This window comes from Pristis pectinata, chromosome 15 (genome assembly GCF_009764475.1).
Source record: "Pristis pectinata isolate sPriPec2 chromosome 15, sPriPec2.1.pri, whole genome shotgun sequence".
Lineage (NCBI taxonomy): Eukaryota > Metazoa > Chordata > Chondrichthyes > Rhinopristiformes > Pristidae > Pristis > Pristis pectinata.
In genome coordinates, this window is record NC_067419.1 from 19,144,089 (window position 1) to 19,169,750 (window position 25,662).

General features: G+C 42.0%; 1 protein-coding gene across 1 annotated transcript in view; it reads right to left on the reverse strand.

Annotated features, from left to right (window-relative positions):
- The window catches only part of LOC127578541 (voltage-dependent calcium channel subunit alpha-2/delta-4-like), a 343,330-nt gene that overhangs the window by 210,453 nt on the left and 107,215 nt on the right, over positions 1-25,662 (reverse strand). The window contains 3 exon segments of the mRNA XM_052030691.1: positions 3,597-3,683; positions 18,728-18,802; positions 24,333-24,413. Of these exon segments, the coding sequence (XP_051886651.1) occupies positions 3,597-3,683; positions 18,728-18,802; positions 24,333-24,413 (243 nt within the window).

Below are 25,662 nucleotides of genomic sequence, written 5' to 3' on the forward strand. Positions count from 1 at the left end.
CTTTCTTCATTCCCAGAAACAATCCATTTGGCAATTTTTTGCACACATCAGCACAAAACAGTCACCAGGGCAAAAAGCTCAGTTTTATGATCCCTCTGGGCTTGGTTTACGTAGCACACAGATTTGATTTCAGTCCTTAGAGAACAAACAGCTCTTGTTCCCCCACTGTTAACACCAATGCCCACTCAGACACAGCAGCCAGAGTAAGCACATTGAATATTTTAGTTTTTAGGGAAAGCACTTGCCCTTTGCTTTGAGCAGCATCTCACCCAGCAAGATGAAGCTACAAAATAAAATCTATTTGAAGCTAGTTATGACTCAACACATTTGTACACCTATATATTTTTTTCTTCTTAGGCAGTCCTTCAGAGCTGAGGATGCACTTCCACCTCATTTCTGTGGATTCTGACATAACTGATGAAGAAAATGTGGAATTCACAGACTGTCACAGATGGGGCAGGAGGTGCTTAACAGAATGGGCGGCTGGGTAGTTTGGGAATTAATACACACCTTCTGCCATTTTTGTCTGGCCCCTGCATGTTTCTGACAAAATGACAATGTTTTCTGTGCCTCCCTGGATGCTCCTTCTCCATTTTGAGCAGTCATGGGCCATGGATTCCTACAAGTCTGTGAGGATGTTACACTTCTTCAAGGAAGGTTTGGGAACAATCTTAAAACATTTCCTCTGTCCTCCAAATAGAGCAGAGCAGAGTGCCTGTTTCTAGAGTCTGATGTTGGGCATCTAAACGTTGTGCCCTGAACTTTGCAGTGGCATAAATGGAGCTGAAGATGTTAGCCTAGGTAAGGATACTGACTTTGGTTTACTTATCGTGATACTGGATTTAAAGGGTTTCGTAAAGATAGCATTGGTAATAGCTCTCCAATGTCTTGAGGTGCCTTCTGCGGGTAATCCACAGCTCTGAAATGTACAGGAGAATGGGGATGGCAACTGCCCAATAGTCCATAAGCTTCCTGCTGTGCTTGAGGTCTTTATCTTTGAACAATCTTCAAATGGCCAAAGACAGTGCTACTGCATCAGAAAGGGTGAAGAATTTTGTCATAGACGTCTGCATCCCTGAGCGGTTCTTGGGAAAAGTGGTCCCTTTTCCCAAGGTTTTGTCATGGACATTTATTGTCAATGGTTGGCTTTCTGCAGCAGGGTAAGGTTGGTAGAAGACCTTTCGTTCTGCAGAGATTTAGTATAAGCCTTGTTCTCTTATAAGCTTCAGTGAGCTAGTTGACGATGACTTGATAATTCAGCCTCTAACATGCATACATGGAAGCATTATCTGCATGATGACTGAAATTGAAGTGACCTAGGTTCTGTGCTGGAGATGGCATATGTTGAACAGCTTCCCATTCACCCTGTGGACATAGGTTGGCCAGTTTCCCATTTGTTCTGTAGATTAGTTCCACAGAGACTCATAGGCAATAAGATGCAATATTAAGAAAAGATTAAGAAAAATATTGATGCAAATGACACAGTCTTGCTTGACCCCAGTCTGCACAAAGATTGGGTTTGTAGAGAGATAATTTCCCCTTCAATGGTGGTAGAGCTTTCAATCTGAGAATATTTTACATTTATGGTTAATTAGCTTCTAGATCTCTGATTTGTTCTTATCAAACCAGTTTTGGTGGTATCTGGTAGAGAAAAGAACTCATGAGTCTCATCACAGTAGGTAATAATGGTAGATCAGGGCAGTTCTAAGAAGTGTGAACATTCTGCAGCTCCTGTTAGTTGCCTATGGTATGTTGTGTGAGAAGAGTTTTCTCTGCAAACTTCTTAAGACCTTTGGTATTACTTTTCTTGGAGCAAGGTTCCTTTTCCCATGGTTGTTTTGGGGCCATCCTGATGGAGATAATGAAGTGGATTAAGTGGTGGTCAGGCCAGTAGTCTTTGGAACCGGTCATGGCATGGGTGATGCAGATGTCCTTGCAGTTTCTCACTCAGTTGATGACATAATCCAAAAGATGCCGGTGTCTAGATTGAGAGAGGTGCCATGACATCCTGTGCTTGCCTGTCTGATTAAGCAGTTTATTGATTATGACCAGATCATACTCCAAGCATTTCATCAAAAGGAGGACTTGTTTGGAGTTGGTTTTCCCTCCACCTTCCTTCCTAATCATGCCTTTCCAAAGTTTTGTGCTCTTTCCAACCCTGGCAGTGAAGCTGTCCTGGAGGATTTGTTTGTCTCCCTCTTGAAAGTGGGTTAGGACTTTCTCAAGATTGGAGCAGAAATCCAACTTGGTCTCAGCCATAGCTTCCAGGGTTGATGACTGGAGTGTGCTGGTTCTGATTTTAAATGAGCCAGGGAGTCTTTAGATGGATGCTTATCTCATGAGATGTCATCGAGACACCAGAACAGCTCACTTTATGAAGAAACGCATCCCCAAAAACAGCATCCATCTTTTAGTTTACCCTTCTAGGTCATGTATCTACTGCCTTGTTTTGTCAGCTGGCTTTCTCCTGTCCTCACTGAGGGCAGCAATGTCAATGTCAGAGCATCTGAGCTACTGAGTTATGATTGAGGTCTATCACTGGTGGGGTTGTTTTTGAGATCCCTTATATTCAAGGTTCTGAATGTCACATTAAGATGCCTTTATGTAATTTCTTTTAATGCGGGATGTACATTGCACATGAACTACCACAATGGCTTGACAAAGCGAGGATGGTCCAGTGGTGTGGGGGTCTAAGGTATTTGGAGACCAGGCTCTGGTGCATGAACATTAATGGACATGCACATATGCCAACATCTGACGAATATCTGTCAGAGCATGTGCACGCATATTCTCTCTCTTTCACACACACACACACACACACACACACACACACACACAAAGCCTTTTGTCAGCGCCTCCTCCTTGCCCCCATGTTCCTCACTACTTTCCCATAGACCCCACTCATCGTCAATCCTCCTTAAGTGCAGGAGCAGGGCTGGTAGGGGAGGGTGAAGGGTCAGGGTCAGAGAAAAGAGAGGAGTGGTGCTTGGAAAGGGGAAGCAAGGTGAGAACTGAGTGATAGGATGCAAGAGAGAGGGTGGGGAAAGTCATAGTGGCAGGTGTACTGTAGGAGGAGGGGAGGATCAAATATATTGTGGACTAAGTCTGGCAATACCACTTTATTTTAGTGTTCTTGTACTCTGTAAAGCTTAAGTATGATAGCTTCAGGAGGTCAAATATTCTCCGCAAAGCTGATTTTTGCATATAGCATTTCTGAACAGCATAGCAATGACAAGCAAATATCATCATCCTTCCTAGAAACACACTGTACCAATTAGCCAGACATCATTCTGTTGTTTTCAATCACTGTGATATATTTAAGTTAGACAATTTTACGCAGTTTGGATAACGTGAAACTGAACAGTTAAACCATTTTTAATAGTCTTATATGAGCAATTGTCATTATGGAGAATAAAAATTAGAATGAAAATATACTGAGTTGTGATGTGATACTTCGGTGTTTAGAAAGCTTAAAACATGAGTTATAGAATCAAGTCAGCTGAATATCAACAGTGCCCTGTGTGCATGATGGTATAGGGAATACAGTGGAAAATGTGGAAGGGAAATAAAAACAAAAATAAACTGAAACAACTCACAATTTCATCTTCATCCTCCCATTCTACCTCTGACAGATCCACACTGTTATAATTTGGCTTTGGCTTAATTTTCTTCCCTTCTTTATACTGCAATTAGTAAGAATAAATCAAAATGAGTTCAGGGACCAAGTAAAGACTAGTTTATAGCAGTACAATGCATTGGAACTGAAATGTACTTTACCACAGTAGAGCACAATTTCTCTTAGTCAGTTCTATTTCACGTTAAGTTCTCACTCTCAGCCCTTATTATCAGGCAGAGGAAGACAGGAGGGAAGTGTGTATTGAAGGTCAGACATTCTCTAAAGGGAGCAAGTGAAAATTATCTGATACACTTTTGTGTATCTCCGAGGGGAAATTTCAGAACAACACTGACAAGGACTTGAACTCTTGTCTTCCCGTGGTGTTAATTGGGCGTATTCAATAGCACTGTGCCTGCAAGAGAAAAACTGTTTACAAAAATAAAACCAGATTCATGGAGTGATAATCTCTTTTTGAATATATAAAGACCAGCTGCTGATAAGGTATCTTAGTGGCTTCTCTTCCAGAGCCTACATTACCTCCGGCGTCCCTCAAGGATCTGCACATAGCCTGCTCCTTCTTCTCATCAACTTGATGCACCTTAACAACATCAAGCAAAATGACAGCATCAATTCCCAACTTATGTTGTTAATACCAGATCTCCTTCACCATCTCTTAAAGTAATACAAAATTCTGTTACCCATGTCCTAACTCACAACAATTCCTGTTCAATCATTACCCATCTGCTGACTGATCTATCCAGGCTCTTGGTTAACAACATCTCAATTTTAAAATTGCCATCTTTGTGTTCTACTCCACCTCTATCTCTGTCAAATGTCAGACTCCTCTGATTTTGATCTCTTGATCATCAGTGAGATTGGTTGCTCCAGCGCTGGCAGATGTGATTTGTGCAGCCAAGGCCGTGATTTTAGAAATCTCCTGCCTAAACATCTCTACCCTTCTTCTATTAAAATGCTCCTCAAAACCAACCTCTGAACAACCTGTGGGTCATCTGCCCTAACATGTATTTATGTGGTTCAGATTAGTTAACACTCCTGTAAAGTGTCCATAGAAAGTAATGACCTTGCTTCCATCATAAGGTCAGCAGTGGTAATATTCATTAATGATTGCATAATGTTCAATTTCAGTTACAACTCTTTAGCAAATGAAGCAATCCACATTCCCACACAGCAAACCAAGGTAGCATTTAGGCATGGGTTGATCAGTGGCATGTAACATTCATGCCACCTAACTTTCAGACAAGGACCATCTATCCTTGACATTCAATAGCATTACCATTGATGAGTCCCCACCATCAACATCCTGGGGGTCGCCATTGACCAGAAACTCAACTGAATCAGCCGTATAAATACTGCTGTTATAAGAATAGGTCTGAAGCTGAATACTGTGTACTGAGTGACTCCTCTCCTTACACACCAAAGCCTATCCATAAGGCACAAGTCCAGAAAATTCTCCCCTTGACTGGATGACTGCAGTTCCAACAACACCTAAGAAGCTTGACACCATCCAGGCATAGCAGCCCACATGACTAGTATTCCAACCACTATCCTAAGCATTCATTTCCTTCGTCACTAGCGCACACTGGCTGCAGTGCAAACCAACTACAAAATGCTCCGTGGTTACTTACCAAGGCTACTCCAAATTTCCTAAACCTGTGATCTCTCCCACCAAGAACAGCAAGGGCTTCATGTACATGGGAACCTGACCACCTGCATAATCTTCTCCAAGTTGCAATACCAGCCTGATTCGGAATATATTGCTTTACCTTCATTATTGCTGGGTCTAAATCCTGAACTTCCTCCCCACCAGCACTGTCAGAGTACTTTCACCACAAAGGCTGCAATAGTTCAAGAAGGTGGCTCACCCCCACCTTCTCAAGGGCAATTCGGGTTGGGTAATAAATGCTGGCCTTGCCACAAAACCTGGATCCAAAGAAATGAATGAAAAAAATATGCAAGTCCATTATGCTAACTTCACCTGTTGCAGGCAACCACAACCACAAAGTATACACTCCAAATTAATAAATCAAAGCAAACCAAAAAGCACATAAATGCATTCCTGTAATTTGAGCCCTCCATCTGCATTACCAGAACTAATGCTCCCAGATATGTGCTTCATGAAGCCTCTGTCATTCCCCTGGGATGTTACCTCATCGATCCTAGTAATCTATCATAGGGCAGATCACTGTACTGTTGTAAGAGCCTGCAAATTTTTTTGATCATTGGTATTCACTGCCATGACGGCAGCAATGCCAGCTTGCAGGACAAAATTCTAAGCTTCCACTGCAACACTCAGGACTCATGTAGCTTAGGCTTGTGGAAGTTGAAACATAACTCAGTAGACAGTGGATTATTATTTCATTAGTAAATGTTCTATTGGAGTTATTTATCACTTCCTTATTCAGACTGATGAGATTCCATCCACTTTGCTGGACTTATCAATGTCATTCCATGCAAGCTCTTGGCAGGTCTGAAAATGTACCAAGCATTTCATTATGCAAAGCCATCAGCCTTCTTTTACAGGCAGCTCCATAAAAATCACCATTAAGAATGTGATTGATTTCAAAATACTAGAGTGTTGGCATCAGGGCTTTCCATCATGCCCACAGACAAATCCTACTTCTAAGCTAGTCTCCACATATGCACTGTCAGTATTTGAGTACGTGGCTGGGAATGTTGAATTGAATAATAGCGCATCTCCATGGACTTACTCTTCCATCCCTTCCAGTCAGTGTGTAATTCTTAACAATATGAGAAGAGAAAGATATAAGGGTGCTGTTGTTGGGAGAGGAAGAGTGAAAAATAAGCACTTCAACAGCTTCAGTCGCTGAAGTGGGCATCTGAAGGAAGATTTGTTTTCGATGGCCTCATTTATACCTCCAGCCACATTTTTGATAATGGTTGTTCCAGTGACGAATATCATCATATCTTATGGGGATATATCTTATGGAGATCAAGCATCATATTTTATAGGGATAAGGTGAAGCAGCTATGCCTGGTCTCCCCACCAATTTACAGTTTCCTGTTATCATTTGGCACCTTAACCTGCTGTAATGAGGGGAAGAGTGATGTGAATGTGGCAAATTGACCTCAATTGTGAGGTCACTGAGCATTTTACACCACTGCACCCAGATCCTTGGCTTTAGACACCTGGCAATGAAGTCCAAAATGATATTCCCTCCCTCTGTCTTCATAGCATGTGCAGAAGACCTGCCAGTCCTTTGCAGATTAAAACACTTCCAATAAAATATGAAACGGCACAAAACGACAGAATTATCATCATTGCAAATCACTTCACTAATGACATGAAGCAGCTACCCTTTTTGGGACCATACTCTTGTTTTCAAATGTACTGCTGTATCCGCATTGTATTCCTGTCAAATCCAGTTTGTGCCATGTAAGAATTGTTGGCAGAGAAAATCTCAACCATGGAAGTGGGGGAGAGAGGATAATTTTGAAGGAACTAAGAATTTAAAGGTATTATTCTGTTTTGCTGATGGGTTGGAACAGGAACTCAGATTGGATTAGCAGTGATCTTTCACAATGCCCTGCTTATAGGATCTTTTTCTGCTATGATTCACATACACCTTACACCTCCTTTAATTTTTAGATGCACCTTAATTCGCTTTTTACTTTCATAATTTAAATTGCATTTTATTTTAAAAATGTTGAGGTTCAGAGATTATCTTCCTTTGTTTCATTAGTTGTGGGCGCCTCCATGGCAACCCAGTCGTGTGGAGGTGTCCAGCAACCTAAGCAATTCTACAGTTATACTGTCAGCCCTTGAATTAATGAAGAAAGCAGCTGTGAAGCTGTGATTGGCTTGCATGTAATTTCTTAAACACCGCCTGTGAGAATTTGGATTTTTATTTAATGAAGAACAACACTGTTTGCTTCCTTTTGATCTCAAGCCATTATCTTAAAGGGGGTAAGGTCTGCTCCTCGAGCAAAAGTAAAATTTCTTAGGGAACTAAATTGTATAGCATCCAAGAATGAACACTGGGTTCACTAATTCTTCTTCTTAGGCAGTCCCTTTAGATTGATAATAGTTTGCTTCTACCCAGTTCTGTGCATTCTGAGATGGCTGATGAGACTAACATGGAATCCACAGATACAGGATGAGAAAGATAGGTGGATAGATTGGGAGATGATACCACGGTTAATACTTGGCTTCTAATGTGCTTCCAATGCTTTGATTTAAACGTTTCAGCTCTTCTGCACAGAGGCAGGGAATATCATTTTGGACTTCATCGCCAGGTGTCTAAAGCCAAGGATTTGGATGCTGTGGTGTAAAATACTCAAAGACCTCACAATTGAGGTCAATTTCCCACATTCACATCACTCTTCCCCTCATTATAGCGGGTCAAGGTGCCAAATGATTACAGGAGGCTGTTAACTGGTGGGAGACCAGGCATAGCTGCTTCACCTTATCCCCTTAAAATATGATGCTTGTCATCATTGGAACAACCATTACCAAAAATGTACCCTTTCTCCATTTTGAATATTCATGGCTGAGGGACTTCTAAGAGTTGGCAGGGATGTTATACTTTCTTGAGGAGGATTTAAATACATCCTTCAGTCTTATCCTCTATCCTCATGGTTATCTATTTCTGTGACAAAACTTGGAATAAACTTTCTATTTCAGGAATCTCATGTTAGGTATGCGAGTGACATGGTCTGCCTATCGGAGTTGGTTGTGTGCAGTGAGGGACTCACTGTTGGAATGTTGGCTAAGAAAGTACAATGAAATTTGTTCACTTATTCTGCCAGTGGATTTGGAGGATTTTGTGGAAAAAGTGCTTTGGGGTGCCTGCTGTAGGTAATCCATGTCTCAGGCACACACAGGAGGGCAAGAATCACTGCTACCTTTTAGGCCAGGAGCTTTGTCTCCAAGTTGAGGCCTTAATCTTCCTTACCCGAGATAGCCAAAGGCTATGCTTTGAAGGCAATGGTGAATTTTATCATCAATGGGATTGCAGTTCACAATTAATTCACAATACAATTTCATGTGGTCTCTTTATTTATATGATCACTCCATGAAACCAATGTTAATCAACTGTCCTTTTGCATTTATAGTTTGGGAGAGGGTCTGCTTTTGTAAATGGCTAACACTAGTTAAAGCTAAGGCTATAGTACTTAAAGCAGGATGCACCTCTTTGGGGGGAGGTGCACTGTGCCTGCAATTGGCAGATATCTGAAATTGAATATGACCCAGGAGACTTTGAACATTAGCACAATTCAGCAGAGTGGAGCCTCCAAGGTTTGGTACATGAGGTGGAGAGGAGAAAATATATTGTTTTTGAGAGGACCAGGTTGAGTGTAGGGTTTGGGAAGTGTGTTGGAGAAGCCTGGGCAAGTTACTGTTGTGCATTTTGCAGATGGTACATTTTCAGTACAATGCCTAGTCAGTTAAGCTTCACTGCTAACCCTACCAAGTGCACACATTAAGGGGTACAAGAATATTTAGGTCAAATTTTATTTTGGTGTTTCGCTGTAAAATTAAGGAACATAATAATCAGCAGTATTTACTGCAGTAGAATGCCGATCCATATTTTTTTCACCAAAAACATTCACTGGTGGGTTAAATAAGATAGTCAACAAAAGCAGAAAGGAATCCCAGTGCATGATTAACATATCCTTGTTCAGTGAAAAGCAGACAGCACACCAATTCCATGCTGCCAGCTCATTATAAAGATTTCTGTATGCAGCCAGAATTGCCCACGCTTTTTGCTGGCATCATACACTAGCAGGAGGCCTGGTATCATTTCCAACTTACACTACTTAAAGCTTAAAGGGGAGGTGTATTGCTGCTGCATTAGTTTCTGGGATTTGTTCTACAACTGAATCTGTCCTGGGAAAAAGTGAATTTGATGAAAGGTTATTAATCTGAAATGTTAACTGTTCTTCTCTCTCGACAGATGCTGTCTGACCTGCTGAGTATTTCTAGTACTTTTTGTTTCTGTTAGGAAGTATGCCTAACCATTGGAAAGTGTGGGCACCTAGATTTTTGAATAATGCTGGAAATGTAAATAGGGATTTGTCATCTATCCTAAGGGAGAGTGGAGTTACTCCAAACACAGTGATAAATTTGTGGGAACTGATAATTGCCTAAATTAAAGGCTTGAATGTAGAGCCAGAAAAAGATTAACATCATCACATACGTAGCCAAGATCAGTGATTACATCTGAAAATGCCATACCACATAAACTGCTCTACTAGTCAGACACCGCTCAATTTACCTCATCCCACCTACCACCAACATCACATCTCACAGTGTGTATAGACTTGCAGATATTTAACCGGGGGGAGATCAATACATGGTAGCACTGGATGTGTGTACTGCAGATAAGACATGGGGCAAGAATAGCACAGGTCCCAGGGACTGTGAGGCAAGGTAACACATTAGGACAGAAGGCTTAGTTAGGTTCTTCAATGGACTAGAAGATGAAGAAGAATGAAGATGTATATACAAAACAAAGCACTTGGTACATGGGAAAGTGTGGTAGAAAGTCTTGACATTTGTGTTCAATGTCAAGCAGCATGTCGGAATCTAGCACCAGTATAACTGGGCTTTTGACAGAGTTTGAAACTCATTTTTTTCAATATGAAATGGGTGGCCACCTGCATTGGTATATCTGTGAGGCAACCATAATGAAGAATCTAAAGCAGATACTTCAGCTTTGAAAACAATCCAAATAGCACATACCTACTGTCTGATTGTTGCAGTGGCAGTTCTGTCTGCTGTCCCACAATCTCAATTTGCTGCCATTATGGTTCATAGCAACAGTGTGCAAAAGGCATCAAAGCTCTCTTACAAAGTGGTCTCCATGTATCAACTTCCCAAAAGCTTAGGATATTCTCTCCACGTACTGCCGTGATGTTCTCCCTAATCAATAGCGCAACTCCTCTTCCTCACTTACATTACCTCTGTCAAGTCAGAAGCATCAGTACCCTGGAATATTGAGCTGCCAGACCTGCTCATTCCTCAACCAAGTTTCTGTAATAGCTAGGGTATCACAATCCCATGTGTTGATCTATCTTCTGAGTCCATCTGCTTTACCTTTCTTGTATTAAAGTAAATGCAGTTTAGCCTATCAGACCTTCCATGCTCCCTGTCCTGACCCTGCACAGCCTACCTACTGGATTTGCTTGCTTTAACCTCTATACTTGCCTCAACATTCTCATCTGATACACTACTACTGTGGATTCCACTCCCTGGCCAGACTGGTTTATACCTTCCTGCCTGGACCATCTCTTCAGCCACACATTCATTTGTCTTACCCTCCCATCCCTACCCTCACAAGCACAAGATTTAGGGAATAATCCTGATACTACAACCCTAGAGGTCCTGCTTTTTAAACCTTCTGCCTAAATCCCTATATTCACTTCGCTGGTTGAACAGCTGACATTCACACTGAGATTTGTTAAAGCAAAAGGGGGAAACTATAGAATGAGTTATTGGATACTGATGTAAGCCATGTCGACAGTGCACTTGAAATTGTGAACAACTTGTTGCTGTGGACAATCATGTGACAACGCTAGTAAAGCCGACTGCATTAAGGAACTAGAGCTGGAGTTGGATGTACTTAGGATCATCTGGGAGACTGAGAGCATCATGGACAAGTGAGGTGGTCACACCCAAGGAGCAGGCTGCAGATAGTTGGGTGACCACTAGGAGAGCTAAGGGGAAGAGATAGTCAGTGCAGGGCCCCCCTATGGCTGTTCCCCTCAGAAACAAGTATACCCCTTTGAATATTGCTGGGCCGGGAGTGACCTTTCTGGGCACAGCAGCAGTAGCCAGGTTGGTGGCACTGAGACTGGCTCTGAAGTTCAGTGGATAAGGGAGAAGTCAGGCAGGGTGGTAGTGATAGGAGACTTGATAGTTAGGGGGACAGACAGGAGATTCTGTGGCCATAAAAGAGATGCCAGGATGGTGTGTTGTCTCCCCGGTACCAGGGTCAAGGACTTCTTGGAGCGGCTGCAGAACATTCTCAAGAGGGAGGGTGAACGGCAGGAGTTGGTGGTGCATGTTGGTAACAACGACAGGTAGAAAGAGGGATAAGGTCCTGTGCAGTGAATATAGGGAGGTAGGAGAGAACCTAAAGAGCAGGACATCAAGGATAGTAGTCTCTGGATTACTCCTAGTGGCATTTGCTAGTGAGGGTAGAAATAGAAAGATAGCTCAGATGAATGTGTGGCTGAGGAGCTAGTGCAGGGGGCAGGGATTCAAGTTCTTGGATCATTTGTATCTCTTCTGGGGTAGGGGTGACCTGTACAAGAGAGATGGGTTGCACCTGAATTGGAGGGGGACCAATATCCTGGCTGGGATATTTGCTAGTGGTACTCAGGAGGGTTTAAACTAGAATGGCATTGGGGTGGGGCCTTGAGCAGTAGAGTGGTTGATGAGAAATCAGGGGATAATAGTGTAGCCAATGAGAGCAAATGTAGTCATCAGGATAGATAGGAGCACAGTGAAGGGAGAGGAAAGACCATTGGTTTAAACTGCATTTATTTCAATGAAAGAGGCTTGACAGGTTAAGCAGATGAATGCAGGGTGTGGATTGGCTCTGGGGACTGAGATATCATAGCCATAACAGAAACATGGCTGAGGGCAGGACTGGCAGCTCAATGTTTCAGGATACAGATGCTACAGATTTTACAGAGATACAGGTAAGACAGGAGGGGGAGTTGCCTTCTTGATGAAAGAGGACATAGCAACGGTCCTGAGAGGATATTCTTAGGGGATCATCCAGTGAGGCCATATGGGTAGAACTCAATAGTCAGCAGGAATTGGAGGAGCAGATATGTAGAGAGAGATTGCAGCTAGTTGTAAGCATGATAGGGTAGTATTAATGGGAGATTTTAACTGCCCTAAAATTGACTGAAAAGCTTGGATGGAATGGAATTTGTGAAATGTGTCCAGAAAAGCTTCCTTGATCAATATATAGAGGGGCCTACTAGAGAGGGTGCAACACTGGACCTCCTCCTGAAGAATGAGATAGGGCAAGTGGCAGAAGTGTCTATCAGCGAGCACTTTGGATCCAGTGACCATAATTCTATTAGTTTTAAAATAATTATGGAGAAGGATACAGTTAGCTCACAAGTTAAGGTGCTGAACTGGGGCAGAGGAAATTTTGGAGTCATTAGGTGGGATCTTGCAGTGATTGATTGGGCGAGATTGTTTGTAGAGGAAGGAGCGTCTGCCAAGTGGGAAGCCTTTAAGAGTGTGATGTCAAGAGTTCAGGGCTTGCATGTTCCTGTTAGGGTGAAGGGCAAGGCTGGCAGGTTTAGGGAGCTCTAGTTGACAAAAGATATTGAGGCTCTAGTTAAGAAAAAGAGGAAGACATACACTGCGGATAAGCAATTGGGAACTAGTGAATCTCTTGATGACTACAAGAAGTGTAGGAGTGCACTTAAGAGAGAAGTTAGGAGGGTAAAATGAGGATATGAGAAGGATCTGGCAGGCAAGGTGAAGCAAAATCCCAAGATGTTCCACAGGTATATTAAGAGTAAAAGGGTGGCTAGGGAGAGAATAGGTCCCCTTAAAGATCAGCATAGCCGTCTGTGTGTGGAATCAATGGAAATGGGTGAGATTTTTAAAGAATATTTCTCTTCAGTTTTTATTGTGGGGAAAAAAAATGAAAGTTAAGGAAATGGGGAAAATGAGTGGTGTTGTCTTGGACCACATATGAATTAGTAGGGAGGAGGTACTGGAGGCCTTAAACTGCATTAAGGTGGATAAATCCCAAGGCCTGACCTGGTGCATTCTCAGACTTGTGCGAAGCTAGAGAAGAAATTGCGGAGGCTCTTGCAGGGATTTTTTTGCTTCATCTCTGGCCACAGGTGAGATTCCAGAGGACTGGAGAGTGGCTGATGTGGTACCAAAAACAAACCAGTAAACTGCGGGTAGGCAAGTCTGACATCGGTGGCGGGTAAATTCCTGGAGGGGATTCCGAGGGATAGGAACTACCAACATTTAGAGAGACACTGTTTGATTCGGGACAGTCAGCACAGCTTTGTGCATGGGAAGTCACGTCTGACAAATCTCTTGGGAGTACTTTGAGGAGGTAACCAAGAGGGTAGATGAAGGTAGGGCAGTGGATGTTGTCTGTACAGACTTTACCAAGGCCTTTGCCAAGGTCCCTCATGGCAGGCTAGTCTAGAAGGTTAGATCGCATGGGATCCAGGGGGATATAATGGATTGGATTCATAATTGGCTCAGTGGTGGGAAGCAGAGGGTGATGGTTGAGGGTGATGGTTGAGGGTTGTTTCTCAGGCTGGAGGCCTGGGTCTAGTGGTGTGCCACGAGGGGTCGGTGCTGGGACCTTTGTTGTTTGTAATTTATATAAACGATTTGGATGTGAGTGTACAAGGCATGGTTAGTAAGTTTGAAGATGATACTAAAATAGGTGGTGTTGTAGATAGTGTAGAAGGTTATGAAAAATTACAGGGGGATCTTGATCAGCTAGGTATGTGGGCTGAGGATTGTCAATGGCTTTCAATCCAGATAAATGTGAGGTATCGCATTTTGGGACATCAATCCAGCGTAGGGCTTATACAATGAATGTTAGGACCCTGGGGAATATTAATGGAAGAGAGGGACCTAGGAGTGCAAGTGCACTGTTCTCTGAAAGCGGTGTCACAGGTAGATAGGGTGGTGAAGGCAGCATTTGGCATGCTGGCCTTCATCAATCAGGGCATTGAGTGTAGGAGTTGGGAAGTTATGATGCAGTTATACAAGACATTTGTGAGGCCAAACTTCGAGTATTATGTACAGTTTTGGTCACCCTATTATAGGAAAGATGTTATTAAACTGGAAAGAGTGCAGAAAAGATTTACCAGGATGTTGCTTGGACTTGGGGGCCTGAGTTACAAGAAAAGGTTGTGTAGACTAGGACTTTAGTCCCTGGAATGTAGGAGATTCAGGGGTGACCTGATAGAGGTGTATAAGATCATGAGGGGCATAGACAGGGTGAAAGCACAAAGTCTTTTTACCAGGGAGGAGGTGCTAAAAACAAGAGGGCATAGGTTTAAGATCAGAGGCGAGAGATTTAAAAGGGACATCTGGGGCAGCTATTTCATGCAAAGGGTGGTGCATATTTGGAATGAGTTGCCAGAAATAGTGGTTGAGGTGGGCACATTAGCACATTTAAAAGTCATCTAGATAAATACATGGATGGGAGGGGTTTAGAGGGATATGGGCCAAACACGGGCAGGTGGGACTAACTCACTGGGCAACACAGTCAGCATGGATGAGTTGGGCCAAAGGGCTTGTTTCCATGCTGTATGAATCTATGACTCTAATATTGGGGTGTAACAACATTCTGTAGGCACATGTAAATGACTAAATGCAAATATTTGCTACATTCTTTGGCTGTTCATTTTTTAAATTTATTGGGATTTAATAGTATTAATAACAGCTGTTCAAACATCTTTTTCCCCTGCTGAACTTCACTCATTGCTGGAAAGAGGTTTGCCAGAATGAGTGTATCACTCTTGATATTCAGAAATCTGTCAAACATGACATGGATTATTTGCAGATTGCATGAATGCTATGTTAAAACTACAACACAATTCAACAAGCCCGACAAGACCTGTCGAAAAATACTAGTCACATGACCCTTGAGTGGTAGCCACTTCCCTTCAGAACAAGGTGATACAATTGGGACACCATTCTTAAACAGTTTTAAATGAGCAGTATGAAACCACAGAAAAGTGACATAGGTCTGAATACACTTGCTCAGTTATTGCAATCACTTTAATCATTTGTGGCTTCCTTGTGTGATCAGTTTTAGGATTTTGAAAATTGTGTTAAAACACATGCAAGGCTATTTCACAAAATCATCAAACCCAGTTGACTCACATCTAAAGATGAAAACTGATGAATTAGGAGAATATGAACTTCACTTGAAGGAAGCCAGGCAATGAAGCCTTTCATATTGCAATTGACCAGTTATCAACTTGTCTTCATCACAAGGGGATGCCGATAAGATGCTGAGCTATCACTTTAGAATGCTGTTTGAGGACAACTTATTGGACATCATTGACACTCAGTGTTCACTAAACCTGCTATAATTTATCCCAATCACCAACAGCAGCAAAACATACAGCTGAATTTATTCAAGAATCTCAAGATCTGTTTCACAGTTTATACCTTATAGGTTAGAAATTTCATTTTGGGAAAGCAATTTTTAACTTCCACTATGTAAATTGGTTAATATATATTTAAATGGAAATATCTATAAAAGCATGCATTTTCTTCTTAGTAGTCCCATTGAAGTCAAGGATGACTTGCTTCCATTCCAGTTCTGTGGGTTCTGATGCAGCTGAAGAATCCTACATAGGATCCACAGACTTTGCCACAGTGGCATCAAGAAGAGCTTGACGAGGTAAGTGGGTGGGTTAGCCTTCACATACTTCCATTATAGAGGCTCAAGCTGCTCAGTACCTTCCCAGATGCTCCTTCTCCATTTTGAGGAGTCATGGGCTAGGGATTTCCATAGGCTGATGAGGATGTTACTTTTTTTCCAGGTAGACTGAAAGAATATGTGTGAAATGTTTTCTGTCTTCCTGGAAATCTCTTGCCATGACTGAGCTCAGAGCCGAGTGTTTCTCAGTGCACTGCAATTTTGGTTCCAGATAAGAGGTCTTTCACCAGTCAGCCAAAGGCTGTGCTGATGCACTGGGGGTAGTGTTGTGTTTCATCACTGATGCATGCGTTTGCTTAAAGGAGGTTCCCATGCTATGAAAAGTAATCCATCTTTTCAGGGTTTCACCATGGACCTTTATTGCTGGGGAGCAGTATTGTGTATGGCAAGTGTAGGTCAATAGAGGATCTTTGCCTTAGTGAAAAGCCCATCCTTTCACATGTTTCAGTGAGGGAGTTAATGATAGCATGTAACTAAGTCTCCAAATGTCTACATACACAAAAGGTTTCTGCATACTGTAAGTCAATCATTGAGGTTGCAGTAATCTTTCTCCTAGAATGGAGATGAAGAAGGTTGAACAGTTTGCATTTTATACATTCCAAAGGGAAGCTTCTTTGGGGTAAGATGCAGCACTTCAGTGAAGAAAAATGAAAAGAGGGTTCATACAATGACACAGCTTTGCTTGACCCTGGTTTGCAATGAGATAGGATCTTCAGTGGATACATACTGATTAGGATTATCACTCGCATGTCATCATGCTGCAGACATAAAATGATAATGAGTTTCTGAGGTCAGTCAAATTTCAAACGATTCTACACAATCTCTTTTGACTCTTTTAACCTCCAGTGTTAAAGGTTTATTTGAGGCTATAAAATGCTACGTATGGTAGTTATTGTTGCTGTCTACATTTTTCTTGGGTTTATTAGGGAGTTAAAACCACGTACATTGTGACAAAATCTGTGAAATGTTCTTTGGCCATTAGTAGAGGAGAATCATTGCAATGATTTTCCCTGTTGGAGATAGCAGAGAGATCTCTCTGTAATTATTGCAAATGGCCTTGACTTTTTTTCTTGAAGCTGGTCATAATTATATCATCTGAGATCCCCTAGCATGCCCTGCCCTTCCCAGATGAGGGAGATATGGTCATGGATTTCAGGCAGAAATACTTCATCATCATGATTTAAGGATGTTCACTGCTCCAGAGGTTTTGTTGTATTTTAGCTACTGGATGGCTCTTTCAACCTCTTGCCTGGCTAGTGTACCACTGAGATTGTTATAGGTAGTTCACTGTGGAATTGAGTGAAGACGCTTCCATCAACGGCAGAATTTTGGTTGAGATCTTCAAAGTGTTCCTTCCAGTGGACGCTAGCTACCTCTCTGTCCTTGGCTCCCTGAGAGTTAATAGTATTGAAAATTCCATGCATTTCATAATAATTGGTGATCTCTTGTGTCTGCTGAAAGCACATATCACCAGGCTCCAGGACAGCTTCTATCCCGCCGTTATAAGACTATTGAACGGTTCCCTAGTACAATAACATGGACTCTTGACCACACAATCCACCTCTTTATGACCTTGCACCTTATTGTCTACCTTCGCTGCACTTTCTCTGTAGCTGTTACACATTATTCTGCATTCTGTTATTGTTTTACCTTGTACTACCTCAATGCACTGTAATGAATTGATCTGTATGAATGGTATGCAAGGCAAGTTTTTCACTGTACCTTGGTACATGTGACAATAACAAACCAATTCCAATTCTTTCCATCAATCATCTGTTCTCTAGGTTACAACTTCTCTAGTTAATATGGCTTGACCAACTGAGGCACTCTGTACTTGCTTCCACGGGATGAATCTGCCTCCATCGTCCAGCAAACATGTGCTCGTACCAATCAACTGACCTGCAGAGCTCTGGGAGATCATGAACATCTTTCTATGTGTTTGAAAATATGTGAATATTAGATAATGAAAGTAAGAGTGAAAGTGACTACTGGAATCTGCTTGCAAAATAATCTTTCAATATTTTGTGTCTTTACTGTGTCTTTTAGCTCTGTATGTACATTCATCCCTGGAGAAGAATGAATCTCTCTCCACTATTAATGCTGGGAAGTGGATTTCCCAATCTACAAATGTAAGTTGTTTCTCAAAATATCCTCATGCTGTCTTGCACTGACTGATATTGTGAAAGTGATTGACCTGACAAAATTTGGGACGGGGGGAAGAATTCCAAGGGGAGGTGTTGTTCACCCTAATTTTAGTGAAAGTTGAAATTAAAGTTGTGGCAGTTACAAGGTGAACTTTACCACTTTGCATATTTTCCTCCCTGCTTGTTCAGAGAGCATAGGATATCATTCTTTAAATCTTATTAAACAATCCATTAGAATTGCCAGCCCTGGTGCCAAAGGAAGCACTTCCTCTACGCAAAGTTTAAAACAGATATTCATTCCTTTCTTTGATTGTTCAGTGTGTAAATGCATTGTCTTTTTAAACGGCAATTGCAGACTGTATAAAGACAGGTTCTGTTTCAACTTGTGTCATTAAGCACCACTCTTACTTAGAATGTGATCAGAAAGCCCACCCACTCTAAAACATCTCCTCTCATTAAAATAATTCTTTCCCATTCTACAAATTTGTTTGCATCAAAATAGAATGATTAAAATCACTTACTAACGGTCGGAGATCAGGATGAGCAAGTATATAACCATTATTGGTATTCAGAAAGGCATAACCGTGGACTCCAAGCTGCATGATAAATATGATAAAGGGGAGAACAATTTAAAACAGCTGTGACACAACAGTGAAGGAAAATTCACTCAAGTAAATTTTTTCTTCTCTCTTTTTAACCTGCATTCACACAGAGTTAATAGTCTAGACTGTTTGGGAGAAGAATGCATTTGCATTTTGTTGCAACAATAGATAGTGCTCCCTGTTGATTTATTCCAATCTATTGTTAAAGATTATTTCAAAATGCTGTGTGCATATCTATTGCTTATGTTTCATGCAGAGTCAGAACTTAAGGGGGCCCTACCTGCCTTCATATCTAAAATAACTGTTACTGGGATTGTCCACACCCATGTTGCTGCTCCTGTGAGTGGCTGAATACTACCATAGCTCAATGTGGGTGAGGATTACTGTGAAAATTAATTCATTTACGGCAGCAATAACAGGAGGCAAGTTGCTAGGAAAATATGGACTCAAAGGTAAATTTGCTGGACAAGTGGTGATGAGTTGGTGGGGGGGGGGGGGGGGGGGGAAGCGAGGAAAGAAAGTGGCCAAAAGTAGCCCTAGCTAAATTTTTAAAGCTCCTGGTTGGGGAGATGAGGTAGGAGAACCACATGAAATAGGGTAACAGTGTCATGTTAAATGGAGGGGAAAAGGACGAATGCAAAATTACAATAAAGAGGAGAGGCATTGGCACACAAGTATGGTTGCATGAAATGAGCAAGTGTCTCAATGAAAGGAAAAATTGGCTATTGAGGTGCCTTTCTGATAAGCTGGAACCAGTGGATCTGGTGAAAATCTAAGTAAGCCAAGTAAGACTTCAGTTTTCCCACTTTTTGAATATAAATCAATAACATATGAAATATAAAACAGTTCATTAGTGATCTGAAAGCTTGTTCACCATCAGGTGTTCTAATCAAGCTGTTGATTGTATATTTATATTTCTTCAAAATGACTTGAGAAAGCCTCTGGGAAAGCCAAGTCTACCACCTCCTCAAAAGGTCTCACCCATTCTTCTGGAAAGACATTATTTTAAAATGAAAAAAAAAGTGCACTCAATTGTTCAAAACTGTGACCACTCCCCCTCAGTAACAAGTATATCATTTTGGTTACTGTTAGGAGGGATGGCCTTTCAGAGGAGAGCAGTAGCAGCAACCAGGTCTGTGGCACAATGATTGGCTCTGATGCACAACATAGGAGGATGGAGAAAGGGAGAGCTGGGGGACAGACAGGAGGTATTGTGGCCATGAGCAAGACTCCAGGATGGTATGTTGCCTCCTGAATGCCAGGGTCAAGGAGGTCTGCGAGCAGCTGTGGAACATTCTCACGGGGTAGGGTGATCAGCCAGAGATCATTGTACTCATCGTTACCAATGATATTGGTAGAAAAAGGAATGAGGTCCTGCAGAATGAATATAGGCAGAAGGTTAAAAAGCAGGACCTCAAGGTTTGTAATCTCTGGATTCTACCCAGTGCCTGGCACTAGTGAGGGTAAGAAAAGGCAGATGAATGCGTGGCAGAAGAGCTGGTGCAGGAGGGAGGGACTCAGGTTCTTACACCATAGGTATCTCTTCTGGGGCAGAAGTAACCTGTACAAGTGGGATGGGTCGTACCTGAACTGAAGGGGGACCAATATCCTGGTGGAGAGAGTTGCGCGAGTCACTCAGGAGGGTTTAAACTAGCCTGGTAGGTTGTGAGATCCAAAGCAGTATTATGGCAGATTAGTAAGTTGAGCCAAATATGGAAATTAAAGCAAATAAGTTCAATAGGCAGCACATACAGGTGCAGGACAGGGAGCAAGGAAGGTCTGAGAGACTGAACTGCATTTATTTTAATGCATGAAGCATGACAGGTAAGGCAGATGAACTCAGTGCATGGATAGGTAATTGGTAATTACCTATCCATGCCCTAATAGGTGAAAAGCTTTGTTTTGCATGCCATCCATAGAGATCATTTCAGAACATGAGGTAGTAGAAAGGGAAAAGCAATAACAGAATGCAGAATATAGTGTTACAGTTACGAAGAAAGTGCAGCGCAGGTATACAGTAAGGGGCAAGGGCCATGACGAGGTAGACTGAGGACAAGAGTTCATCTTTATTGTACAAGAGGACCATTCATGAGTTTTATAACAGCAGGGTAGAAGCTGTCCTTGAGCCTGGTGGTGTGTGTTTTCAAACTTGGGTATCTTCTGCCTGATGCAAGCAGGAAAGAGAGAGAATGAGAGGGTGGGAGGGGTCTTTGATTATGATGGCTGCTTCCCTGAGGCAGCGGGAAGTGTAAACCGAGTCCATGGAGGGGACGTTGGTTTTCATGATGGACTTAGTTGTGTCCACAATTCTCTGCAATTTCTTGTGGACTTCGGCAGGGCAATTGACATACCAAGCTGTGATGCATCCGGATAGGATGCTTTCTATGGTGCATCTATAAAAAGTCGTGAGGGTCCACGGGGACATGCCAAATTTTCTTAGCCTTCTGAGGAAGTAGAGACACTGGTGTGCTTCCTTGGCCATAGCGTCTACGTGATTGGACCAGGACAAGCTATTGGTGACACCTAGAAACTTGAAGCTCTCAACCATCTCCGCCTTAGCATCACTGATACATACAGGGGCGTGTGTTCCACCCCGCTTCCTGAAGTCAATGACCAGCTCTTCTGTTTTGCTGACATTGAGGGACTGGGATATTATAGCTATTACAGAAACATGGTTGAGGGATGGGCAAGATTGACAGCTCAATGTTCCAGGCTACAGATGCTACAGGCATAATACAGGTGGAGGTAAGAGAGGAGGTAGAGTTGCACTTTTGATTAGGGAGAACATCATGGCAGTACTTAGGATATTCCTGGGGGATCATCTAGTGAGGCTATATGAATAGAACTTAGAAATAAAAAACAGGTGATCTCTTTCATTGATTGTACTTTGGGCCCCCAATACTCAGCAGGAGTTAGAGCAAATATGTAGGGAGATGGCAAATTGCTGTAGAAATAATATGGTTGTAATAGCAGGTGATTTTAACTTCCCTAATATTGACTGGAACTGCCATAGTTCTAAGGGCTTGGATGGGGCAGAATTTGTTAATTGTGTCCAGGAAAGTTTTCTTATGCAACAAGTAGATGGCCGGATTAGAGAGGGGGCAATTTTCAACCTTCTCTTGGGAATTGAGGCAGGACACATGGCTGAAGGGTCAGTGGGGAAGCACTTTGGGATCAGTAACTCTAATTCTATTAGTTTTAAAATAGTTGTGGAAAAAGATAAGACTGATCCACAAGTTAGAGTCCTAAATTGGGGCAAGGCTAATTTTGATGGCATTAGACAGGAACTTGTAAAGATTGATTGGGAGAGGCTGTTTGCAGGTAAAGGGATGTCTGGCAAGTGGAGGCTTTTAAAACTGAAATAGGGACAGTTCAGGGTCAGCACGTTCCTGTTAGAGTGAAAGGTAAGGCTGGCAGAATTAGGACACCCTGGCTGACAAGGGATATTGAGGCTCTAAAAAGAAAGAGATATATCTCAGGTATAGACAGCTGGGATCAAAAGAATCCCTTGAAGAGCATAATGAGTTGGAGTACAGCTGAAAGGAAAATCAGGAGGCAAAAAGAGACATGAGATAGCTTTGGCAGATATGGTAAAGGAGAATCCTAAAAAATTCTATAAGGGTATTAACAGCAAGAGGGCAACTAGAGAAAGAATAGGTCCCCTTAAGGATCAATATGGTCATCTATGTGTGATCCACAAGAGATGGACAAAGTTTCAAATAAACAATTTCTCGTCTGTATTTATGGTGGAGAAGGTCATCTGGCAGAGATACTTGTATCATCATTAGCCACAGGTGAGGTTTCGGAAGACTGGAAGGTGGCTTATGTTGTTCCTTTATTTAAGGAGGGCTACAGAGACAAGCCAGGTTGGTGAGCCTAACATCAGTGGTGGGAAAGTTACTGGAGGGGATTCTGAGGGACAGGATCTACCTAAATTTGGAAAGAGCAAAGACTGATTAGGGGTGGCTCTGTGCATGGGAAATTGTGTCTCACAAATTTGATTGATTTTTTGATGACAAAGAGGACTGACGAGAGCAGGGCAGTACACATAGTCTACGTGGACTTTTAGCAAGGTCTTTGACAAGGTCCCACATAGTAGGCTCGTCCAGAAGGTTAGATCACATGCGATCCAGGGTGAGCTAGCCAGTTTGATACAAAATCGGCTTGTTGACAGGAGTCAGAGAGTGGTAGTGGAGGGCTGTTTTCTAGATTGCAGGCCTGTGACCAGTGGTATGCCACAGAGATCCGTGCTGGGTCCACTGTTGTTTGTCATCTATATTAACAAGTTGGATGAGAATGTGACTTGGATAGTAAGTTTGCAGATTACACCAGATTTTGTGGTATAGTGGACAGTGAAGAAAGTTATCTAAGATTACAACAGGATCTAGATCCTGGGAAAGTAGGCCAAGGGATGGCAGATGGAATTTATCTCGGACAAGTGCAAAGTGTTGCATTTTGGTAAGTTAAACCAGGACAGGATTTACACAGTAAAAGGTAGGGCCTTGTAGAGTGTTGTAGAACGGAGAGACCTAAGGGTACAGGTACATAGTTCTCCAAAAGTGGTGACACTAATAGGGTAGATGAAACTAACAGGATAGTGAAGAAAGCATTTGGCATCCTTGCCTTCATCAGTCAGGGCATTGAGTACTCAATGGAACGTCATGTTACACTGTACAAGACGTTGGTGAGACAACACTTAGAGTATTGTGCGCAGCTCTGGTTGCCTAGCTCTGGGAAGGATGTCATTAAGCTGGAAAGGGTGCAGAAAAGATTCACAAGGATATTAATGGGACTGGAGGGTTTGAGTTATAAGGAGAGACTGGATAGGTTGGAGCTTTTTGCCTGGAGTATAGGAGTCTGAGGGGTAACCTAGAGGTATATAAAGTTATGAGGGGCATAGATAAGCTGAGTGGTCTCAGTGTGTTTCCCAGGGTAGGATGGGTTTAAAGTGACAGGGGAAAACTTTAGAGAGGACCTGAGGGACATGTTTTTCACACAGAGGGTGGTGGGTATATGGAATGAACTGCCAGAGAAAGTGGTAGAGGTGTGTTCAATTACAATATTTAAAAGACATTTAGGCATGGATAGGAAAGGTTTAGAGGGATGCTAAATGCAGGCAAACGGTACTAGCTTAGGGGCAATCTGGCAGGAGGTACAGAAGCCTGAAGTCCCACACCACCAGGTTCAGATTTGACAAATTCAGGCAAACAGGGACTAGCTTAGGTAGGCAATTTGGTCAGCATAGACAAGATGGGTCGAAGGGCCTGTTTCCGTGCTACATAACTCTATGACTCTATAAGATGTATAAAAGTCTGAAACAACCCCTGAAATGTATGATGCAGTAGAGCATTCCTGATATCTATTTTCCGCTTAATTATTAAACCGGAAACTACTCATTTCTGCTTATCTAGGCAATGAAAGAAAACAATGCAATTCATTAACTATGTGGAGCTTCAATATTTTTCAAGTATCCTTCCTGACTATATTCCAAACATGAAAAGCATTGATACAGTTGACAACCTACCTTATACCTTGGAGCTAGTTTCAATAGTTCTCTCAGTGGAACATCTGAACCTGCAACTCCCAGGAGAATTCCATGCGCTCTCTGCAGAATTATTATGAGAGGGAATGTTAAGCAAGGAACCAAGCAGACTTAAAATCACTACCTTTATCATCTTTATTGCTACTATTATAAAATGCAGTGGTCATTTGACCTTGAATGCTTCATAAGATGCATACAGTGGGTTAAATCTAAGTTGGTTGCCACCTTAGAGAATGTATAGAATAAAGAACCATGGGGTGCATAAGAGAAATTACTTTTTGGAGCCATTGACAAGACTGAGGCATGGATGCTAGTGTTCTGGGGTTGAGGAATCCAGGAGAGATGGCCAGTACACCATTAATTGCAACCTTGGAAGCACTAAGGAGATGCCTAATGTTGAGGGAAACAGTGAAAGATATGAAGCATTTGGCAAGGATGTGAAAAAATAGAAGGCGTGCAAGCATTACACTAATCTGGAATTTCCCTGCATTGTTGCAGGTGGATGGATTGTAAAAATATAAAGTCAAAGAAGAACAACCAAAATGTCTATGCTGGCACTTTTAAAGAGTAGTTGTGCTTATTCCCACATCCTGCATTTTGACCACTTCCCTATCAAGTTTGTCATTCTCAAGAACCAACTTGCTTTGAAAATTAATTTTTAAGTAGAAAGACCAGTAGTCTTGCAATCCTTATGCCTGCTCCACCATTCAATAAGATTATGGCTGATCTTTTACCTCAGCATCACTTTCCTGCACTAACACCATATTCCTTGATTTAATTTTCACCATCTTTTCAGGTAGAACATTCCAAATACTAACAACTTACTAATGGAAAATATATTTAATCTCCTCTCCATATCTTTTAGCAATGGTTATGAATCTATGCCCATATCTTATTCCACTAACCAGAAGAGCTTTTCTCTATATGTTCCAGCAAAATCTATTATCTCATAACCATCCATTTACTTCTTTTTAACCTTCTTCCCAAGGAAAGCAATTGTAACTTTTCCAGCCTCTTAAGTCCTTCATCCCCGTTACATCGCAATGAACCTCCTTTATACTCCTTCCAAGATTTTAGCCTTTTTCCTGGTATGTAATGCCCAGGATTGTCCAGCTGAGGCATACTCAATAATTATTAAAAAATTTCAAAACATAAACTGCAGATGTTGAAAACTTGAAACAAAAATAGAAAATGCTGAAAACTCTCAGCAGATCAAGAAGAGAAAATGAGTTAAGAAAGGGCCTTTGACCTGAAACATTAACTTGGTTTCTCTTTTCACAGATGGTGCCTGACCTGCTGAGTACCTCCAGCA